Here is a 9,250-nt window from a genome sequence, read left to right on the forward strand (position 1 = left end):
ATGCAGCCCAGTTGCTATGGAATGAGAGGGTGGCACACAAGGAATCACAGCCTCTCATCCTTCACCAGACAGCCCAGTTAGCAAAGATGCTGCTTTTCTTTAAGAGTAACCCATAGTTCTGGTCTTTAGAATTCCATATTTATCTTTGTTGTGGTAGTTATGTTTCACACTGAGTTCAAAGCTGCTTTAATCATTATTCGTACCACAAAGAAGATTTGTTTATCCCTGCTCAGCACTGAAGATGCAAACAAAGACAACCTACCAAGGTGAAAGAATAAAGAAAACTGCCCAAAGCTGTCACCTAACACTCCCCTTCCTGCAAGAGAAAACGGAACAGCTACAGAAATCTGAAAGTGGTCCAGTTGACATTAACTGAAGGTTTGGTTCATACAGTAAAGACTACAATTAAAAATACTTAAAAGTATTTTTACATATAAGCATAAAAAGAATAATAAAGGAAATTTGTTAGTAAAATATAGTATGATTAGTTGCCAGACACAGATCTTAAAATGTTTTTAAAAAATCCTGACTGCTAGCCAGTGACTTTTTAGCACAGAAGTTTGATGACATCCTTCCTAAAAAAAAAAATAAAAAATTGAAGGAAACTTTGCTTCCTCTATAATATTAATGAGGTATGAAGGACCTAGTTATGGTTTGGTAGAAAAAAAAAACAAACCAAAACTAGTATATGCAGTTTTGGGAAAGCTGAGCATACCATTCTTCAATTAGGATTTTAAGAACTGGGGTTTTTTTTCTCTTCACTTCTTTTTGAGATTTTTGGCCTCTACCACAGCAAACATGTTCCATGAAATTAATCATGAGGTCATTAATCAATGAAAAAAAATTGTATTAAGATCAATCTTAAAATACGATTCATCATAGATCTATTTCAGTCAATCTGATTTTTACCTAGTCATATTGATTTGTTGCAATAATCTATGTAACTTCACTGTAATTGCAGTCTGGCATATTGGCCAAAATTTAAATGTATCTTGATCCCATACAAAATACATATAATTTGACCCAAAAGAGTATTTTTTTAGGTCTAAGACATAAAGTAGAGCAACAAGCTAGTTCATTTTCTGCAGGATTAGCTGGTCTCATCAGAGGTCAGCGTGTACCTAATTGCAATAAGAGGCTGTTTAATGATGTGGACTGCCATCTCACACAGCCATCAAACTCTGCTCTGCATTCATCTCACAGCATCTCTCTTTAGCTCTAGCCTGGGTTAACAAATTGGGGTTGGGGAGAAAACATTTCACCCTCCAAACTGCTTGACAAGTGTCTGCTCTGAACTATGACCTCTGAACAGATATCTGTTGATTCTAAAAAAAGAAAATTATCTTGATGAGGCAAGGGTGACATTATTTCTCTTCTGTAATAACTTTTCTCTCTAGCAGGAACTCACTCCTCTTGGCTTGTCTCCTTCCATGCACAGAAGCTTTACCATTAAAAAAACCTCAACACTAAATACTGGAGAGACACAAAAAGCTCATTTCTAGCCCTATTGGAATGGAAGTTTAGAGAACATTCAACTTCTGTGACAAAACACTTAGGTTAACAGTTCTTGCTAAGTAAGGATTTTGTCAGAGAGTTTTAATTTAGAGACTTCCATACATGATAACTTCAGTTATCATTAGAAAGTATTTTACATGACTGAAGGGGACACAGCTTAAACATATTTACATATAAAAATATACAGGCTAAGTGTCTGAGGAATAACTTTCATCTTCTAATTGATTTTCACTTATGACTTATCTGTGCAAGTCAGCTCAGAATCAGGCCTCATGTGTCTAATCTCAACATATTTTCGAGTTGTCCTTTAAGCAATGATTAAAGGCCAATTTTAGGTTATTGCCAATACTGGGCAGTAAAAGGCCAACAGTAGCATTTGACATGCTGTGAGGCAATGCTCCTCAGTCAATTATTTAAAAGTACTGGTTTTCAGTACCACACATGTAGGCAATCTACATTTTCTCTCTGCCATACTAGTAGCCACCAACCATGGTGTCAGCTCACTGTAATGTGCTAAAACAAACTAATCTTCCTTTGGCTGCCTGCACCACTCCCCTTCTCACCCATGACCTCAGTGTCCAACACCACATCCCTTCAACTCAGCTAGCCCAAGTTTCTACCTCCCCATGCATTCTCCAAGCTCAATTTATTTCCTGCTGCCATAAAAACAGATTTGCTGTAGGCAAAAGTGACTGTACTTCACAAGCAACAGGGCAGCCAATTCAGTCTCTAGTTTTAATCATTGTAATCAGGATCTGATTATCACAGCTGAGCAAACACCCTGATGTGAACAAACCCCACCTTTCCAACTTAAGTACTTAGTTTGAAACCTGCCATAATTTCAACACAATCCCATGACACAAAAGACTACCTCTGGTGTTTTACTACACTGAGGACATCTGAATATTAGTTTGGTGCTGGCAAATACAGAAGCCTTGAAAGTACCTCACACAAACATGAACTATTAGCAGATTTTGCATTAGTCAGAGCAAGATAAATTTTCTTTGAAATGTGAAGAACAGGCTGGTGAAGATCTTTTCTGCAGATTTATTCTTATATGTATGAGCATTTATATTGTCTGTCCAGCAGTATTTAATTTCTTTAAAAATAATTTAGTTGCCAGTGGTTTTCCCCAGGTGCCTCTGTTTGGGATGTACTCAGCAGCTGTACCTGTTTAGGAAAGCCAAGCAGGAGGAAAGCAGTAGGAGGAGCAAGAGGTTCCCATTCAGAGAATTGTGCAAGATCATTTCTTTTGGGATAAATTATTCCTGACCAAACAACAGCCTGGTTGTGACTGTGTGTGAGCTGTCAGGCTATTGTACTCCCCAGCTGCCAGGTAACTGCATCTGTTACACCCCTGCCACTGAAGTGTTTGTGCAGACTGCAAGGCCACGAGCTGCACAGACAAACTGCACGTGAACACCCTTAATTAAGGTTATCTTTACTTACAACTACAAAGTACACACTGGGAGTGAAGTGACTCACACATCTAACACACAGCACATACCTTGCAATTACTCAGATATTCCTTTGAAGGCTGTTTTAGTGAGGGACACCATGACAACAAAGCTAGGTTTAAAGAAATATTAAACTTCCACCTGGCTGCCCACTAGAGATGCTAAAATTCTCCTCAGGTTAGCATCTCACTTCTTCAACAGGAATATCTCTGTCAAGACATCCAAGACAGGGCCCTGAAAAATGAACTCTGGGAAATATAACATCAAGAAAGGACATCCCCCAGATACTCTTTCAGAGGTTTCTCTGCCCACCAAAAAACTAGAAAAAAATGAAGTCTCCACCTATGCTTCAGATCCTCAGTTCAAACACACTTTATCAGCACAGCAAGTCAATTTTCCTGCCCAGGAGTACAAAAGTGAAGGCACAGAACCATTCCTCATTCTTTCAGACCCGCTCTTAGGCTTTTTCCCCCGAGCAGACACAGATAATTCATCCAAGCCTCATTTGGCAGAGCAGTTAATTTCAGCACAGTCTGTGAATCTGCTAAACTAGTAGACTTTAGCTTGGTACTGTGGTGGTTCTGTTCTGGTTAATGGTCTCTGATGATTGCTTTGGAGGTAACAGCAAGGGGGTAAAAAGAATGAACCCATAGCATTTCAGGAAGATAAAGAACCAAGAAGAATGGCTGCAGCTAGTTATAAGAGTTAAAACTGAAGAACTTCAGTTAGGACAATATTTAAAAATAAAATGCAACAATATCATCACCTCTAGACACTATCTCATTTCAAGCTCGTGATCTCTGGTTCAGAAGAAGATAAAAAAATTGCAAGGAGCTTTATGAATAGCACAGAAAGCTGTATATCAGAAATACACAGGCAAAACTGGGAAACTGGGTGGCAGTTCTCCATTAATCCTATGGAGATCTGGATTTTAGTGCTATTTTAATTTTACATTAAAAACTGCTAACAAACTAAGAGTGTGAAATGAAAGGTTCATTTTCATCAATAAGCAGTTTAATTCTTTTAAGAAAAAAAAACCCATCTCTTGTTCTTCCACCTAGCTGATAAAGTTTGAACCTAAAACCTGTATTAGTGCCTGAAAAGACAAAGATTTATCATACAAGAAGGTAGGAAGCTTTTATATGCAAGAAAAGTTGCATTAGCTTCACAGGTCTTTATATTTTCAGCTCAGTGATGTTTGAAAAAAAAAAAAATTGGCATTTACCACAGAGATAAGCCCCTAGAAATTTTGTCTACTTGTGCAGCAATAAATGAAATTTAAGGAGCACTCTAATCCAAAGATTTGACCTTGGGATAAAAAATTAAGGAAAAAAAAAAAGAATAGTAAAATAGGTGGATGGGTAGTCTCTTTTCAAATTAAATATAGATCCAGTGTGTCTACTAAGTGCACAATAAGTACAAGTTAAACAAGGATTGCTGTTACAGTATATCCCATATGTGTAACAGGAAACATCCCTGTATGTCACATTGCAAAATTATTCAGGTGACTGCAAACACCAGGGGCTACTCTCTCACCTGATGTAAACAGCACATGGCTTTGATGTTAAAGGACCCGTGCAAATTTATACCAGCTGTGCCTGTGGCCCTTGCTGTGCAAACCACATATGCGTGTAGTTTTATGGACTGAGCCTGATTAATGTTTTGTAAACCCCTGCATGCATCAGACTTCTTTAAATTGCCCTAGGAGCTGTTTTGGTAAAAGTCAAGGGCGCGGATCTTTTGCCAACACTATGCTCCATTTTAGCAACTGTAAACATAATACAGATAAAAATGTGTTCTACAAAGTTTTAGTAGCACTACACAATATTATATTCCTCAGCAGATAGAAATTTAAACATTTTATATGAATTATAATTTGAGTGCAAATGACCTTTGTACAGCTTCTAATTTATCTTAGTAGAAATACAGCACAGCTCCAAGCAAGAATGCACTTCCAGCTTTAGTGGAATCCTGTCCAAGTGCATTATTAATACACTTGCATCTTTTGTAGCACTAAATGACCTGCTAAAATATGTTCCTCACAACTATTTCCACTGTATTTTCTTCAGAACATACTTTAGAGCACACAGTCACAATTGTGCCACCCATGGCATTATGCAAAGACCTGGTTCAACAAAAACCAGGGAGGAATAATGGAAAAAATCTACTTGCTCCTTTCCCTCTAATCCCTTCTCTCTCTTCCTTTCTGTTAAAGAAGTGCTAGAGTAGTCTGTTTGACCACCACACTGTCAGTTCTGGTGCAGCATTTTGTGAAACTTCTCTCACTTTACCAGCAGAGGGATCTTAAGAAGGAAAAACGAAAACTTCCACGATAATCCCAATTACTGTACCCAAATAGAAAAGTCATAAAAGCCACATTGCAAACTCATACAAAGCAATGCCTTGTAAGCAGCTGAACACAATTAATTGCTATTAACTCCATGAGGAGATGCACTGCTCAGACCTGGCTGAGGTATTTTCAGTGTAAATAATCTCACCTCATTATGTATTTCTTCTACTTGCTTCACCACTGCAGCTTCCAGTGATTTCAAAGACAAAGCCATTGAATCAGGATCAGTCTGTAAATTCTGGAGTGCCAGTTCACACTGCCCAAATATGTATTCCAATGTTCCTCTTGAACACTATAAAGATACAATAAAAACTTACATATAGCCACTTCAGAAAATTTGTATTTCTCAACTACATTTCATCTGCCATCTGTGAGGTGTGGTGCAGCACATTCACAATTCACATCTGATAAGCCCAGCTGGGAGTTAAGGCCTGCTACCAACAGAGAACCAATTGTACCTCAATCGAAAATAAACAACAGCAGTTAATGAAAATAGTTTGAGTCATAAGCATAACAGAAACCACAATTCTGATAAAACACCACAGTGATGCATACATGGCACCAGCATATTGGCTTTACAAGGGACTAAGAGTGAAATGGTTTTGGTACTTACATCTGCCACCCTGTGAGTGGAGCTGAACCGAGGTGACAAACCAGCCAGAACACAGTGCTGATGGGTCATATTGAGGTCATCTAGGGACAGATTAGAAAACCTTAAGTACAGGGAAAAATTATACTTAATCAAAGTTAATCTGGTTGAATATGAATTAAGTACACTACTTATCTTGCTTTAATGCCTAGAGAATTCAGTCACATGGCTCCAATGTTTTGCAGAGCACAGTAACTATTAAATATCCTAGAGTCACAAATATTTCTACTTACACTAGCCTTCTCCTATACAGTTTAGAAATGGCATTTTCCCACCTCTCATAGGGAAAGATCACCTAAACAAATTAATTCCTCCAAAGCTGAGGAGACTACTAAGTCTAGACTATGGAGGAGACTAAAGAGGCTACTTGGAAATTACAATCTCTTTTCCCAAAATCACTAAACATGCTCAAAGTTCTTGAAAACAAAATGCTAAAAAACCCCCAACAAAACCTTATGAAAAAAACTATTTCTTATAGACACATATGAGGATAAATTGCACAGAACCCAGTTTGCAAGGGCCACAGAACATTATCAATTCTGGACATCACAATATTTAAATATCAAAATCACTTTCAAGAAGAATTCTGTCAGAAAACAAACCTAAACACTTCCACTACCGTAGTACCCCTTTCTGTGCCCATTCTTTATGGCTGTATGTAGCAAACATAGAATTAGACATTACATTTTGATTTGCACCTTTATTCAAACCCTTGGCATAACTTTCATTGTAGAGCTGCACCTTGGAATTGCTCCCAACTGTCTCTAATCCTTTATGAATCTCAGAAAGAAGCCTGTAATTTTAATTTAAAAGATAGCAAAAAATTTAAAACTTTAATTGTACAAAAATAGTTGAAGCTTCATTGATTGCATGCTTCAAAGCATATTAAAAAATACCTTTTAGGCCATAAAAGATTGTGGCAGAGATTTGCTTTCTTTTTATCCTAAATATATATGAACTGAAAAGAAAAATCACTCTTTGTTAAATTGGCCGTTGTCCATCTGGTATGAAAAGCTTTTATTCAGATACAGAACACTACACCCAGAATGCTATTTTGGTTTTAGAGCCAAACCAGAGCTGTTTCATTCCTTGGTCACCCATGTTGGAAGTACCACAGTGCTTTCGTGGGGTTCAGTAAAAAACAACTCTTAAGGAGCCAGCCTCAGCTTTACATGACTAAGCACTGACCCATGAGGTCTGCACAAGCAAAACAGAGACTCTTCAGTACAGAATGCAGGCTATTATTCTCTACTCCCTTATCAATTAATTTTCTCAGTGATTTTACAGTTATTTACAGATAGCAGATACGTTTTGGACTCTGGATGTTGCATAGTCAATTTTTAATTGTGGAGGCAAGTTCACATGGTACATCTGCCTCTCCCTGCACTGTACTGACATCTGGGGTTTTCTGCCTCTTTTTTCTCAAAACACATCCCTCCAGCACAGAACTTCAGCACAGTCCTCTCCTCTCCTTCAAAGTACTGCCAGATCCCCGCTTTGCTCGCTGATCCTGTTCTCAGTCCCTGCCCCTGCTCTGTCCCCTCTGGGCTTTCCTCTGACAGCTGAATTACCTGGGCTCCACCAGCAGCACTGAAAGCCCTGTGCTTACACAGCCTTTGTCAAAAGAACAGGCTAATGGATATGTCTGTGCACAGACACTGAAATAACACACAGACACTTAATCCTCATTCTACCACTGAACTATCAGGGAGCTGAGGAGACAAAGCACTTCAAGAGGAACAATTCACTGCAGACTATTGCAACATAACAAATAAAAGGTAGAAAGATAAGAAAATCTTAGCCAATCCTTAAAGAAGTGGAGGCTAAATGCCCTAAACTTATTACTTTGAGGTAAAGTATTTCCCAGTAAAATACAAACCACAAGGAAAAATGGCTCCCAGAATTACCAAAAGGGATTTATATAGTCTTTTCTATCTTCTCTAAAGCGTTCCTCATGAACTTTTTGGACAGTTATCTGTTATCTATTTCAAGAGGCAAAGAAAAGGTACGGTGGTGTTTAAAGCACTGGTAAAATCTTTGATATTCTAATCACCACAAATATCACAAACAAAAGTGAAATGGAATGGACTTTTGATATTCATTTTCTTAACTAGCATTACAAGAAAAAACATGCACAAATAAAAACAGATTAAAAGTCTAAAAACTAGAAAAATAATGAATTTAAAAAAATATGTCAGAGTTTACAAACTTCACAGTCAAAGTTTTGTAATGATAAATATATTTCTGGAGTTCTAAGTCTTAATAGTAGGGCATATACCATTTGGATTAAATGTAGACTCAAAAAAAAGGAGGAGGTGAAAAGCTCCAACACATTCAAGATGCTAGAGAGCAAAAAGGGTTCATTTGTGAAAATAGAAGCAGATTAAATATCTAGAAATATTTTAATGAGTCACTTTCTACATGTGGAAGTGTTTCCATTAAATACTTATCTTTAACCACAAGCCAACTCTGCAATGTGTGCAACCTACTTCTGCTTGGTTATGAAAATAATTTTTTGATGCTTCTCAAACTATAATTTGTTGGGGGTGGGGAGTGGTATAAGATTCAAAGTTCATCTTCATGCTGTTTTAAAACCCTAACCTTCAAGCTAAGAGCTTGATCTATGGGAAACAGCTGCAGAAAAGTAAATCTGCCTTTGAAAGAGTCCAGAATGTATTTTTGTTAAGTATGTTTTGAAGTCATGGTAGGAAAATTAGTGAAAATTGTAAATCTGCTTGCAAATCTGGTCATGTCTAACTCAAAGATTAGGGAAAAAAATTCCAATTTAATAGTAGGACCATGACAAGCCTAGTTAAGCATGCTCTAGGACAGAGCAGATGGGCCCTTTGCTCACCTCCACGCGTTTTGGATTTATTGCATGCACCCAACACGTTTCATATTAGACACCCCTTGACTGTGTACTTGAGACAGCAGGGTTCAGTGTGCACTTCCTCTGCAGACCAATATATTATTCCAAATTGAGCTAAAGTGTTTCCGTTTCATGAGTGATATAAAGTTTAGATTTGAATTTTTAGGCAGCACACTTGCGGCCATTCACCAGACTTTTTTCTTCATATTAAGAAAAGCCAAAGAAATTATTTTAAAAAATCAGTCTTACTTAAAATAATTTTGAGTTTTTGCTGGTTTTGCTTAATAAAATACATTTATATTATTGTAATAGCTTAAAAGAAGAATGGATGTGATCACCTTATGTTTAGTATTAACATACATCTAAATTATGACTCATGATTTTATCTGAAGAGGGCTGCTGAGATGGAA

At 37.4% G+C, this 9,250-nt stretch overlaps 1 protein-coding gene across 15 annotated transcripts in view; it reads right to left on the reverse strand.

Annotated features, from left to right (window-relative positions):
- The window catches only part of FTO (FTO alpha-ketoglutarate dependent dioxygenase), a 223,090-nt gene that overhangs the window by 158,287 nt on the left and 55,553 nt on the right, over positions 1 to 9,250 (reverse strand). For all 15 annotated transcript variants that reach the window (XR_010346940.1, XM_064387230.1, XM_064387218.1 and 12 more), the window contains 2 exons: positions 5,936 to 6,015; positions 5,471 to 5,614 (listed from right to left, as the gene is read on the reverse strand). Coding sequence is in view for 14 of the 15 variants with exons in the window: in XM_064387230.1 (XP_064243300.1) it covers positions 5,471 to 5,614; positions 5,936 to 6,015 (224 nt within the window). In the remaining variant the exon portion in view is untranslated. The remainder of the gene's footprint in view (positions 1 to 5,470; positions 5,615 to 5,935; positions 6,016 to 9,250) is intronic.

The sequence above is a fragment of the Passer domesticus genome, chromosome 12 (assembly GCF_036417665.1).
Source record: "Passer domesticus isolate bPasDom1 chromosome 12, bPasDom1.hap1, whole genome shotgun sequence".
Taxonomy (NCBI): Eukaryota; Metazoa; Chordata; class Aves; order Passeriformes; family Passeridae; genus Passer; species Passer domesticus.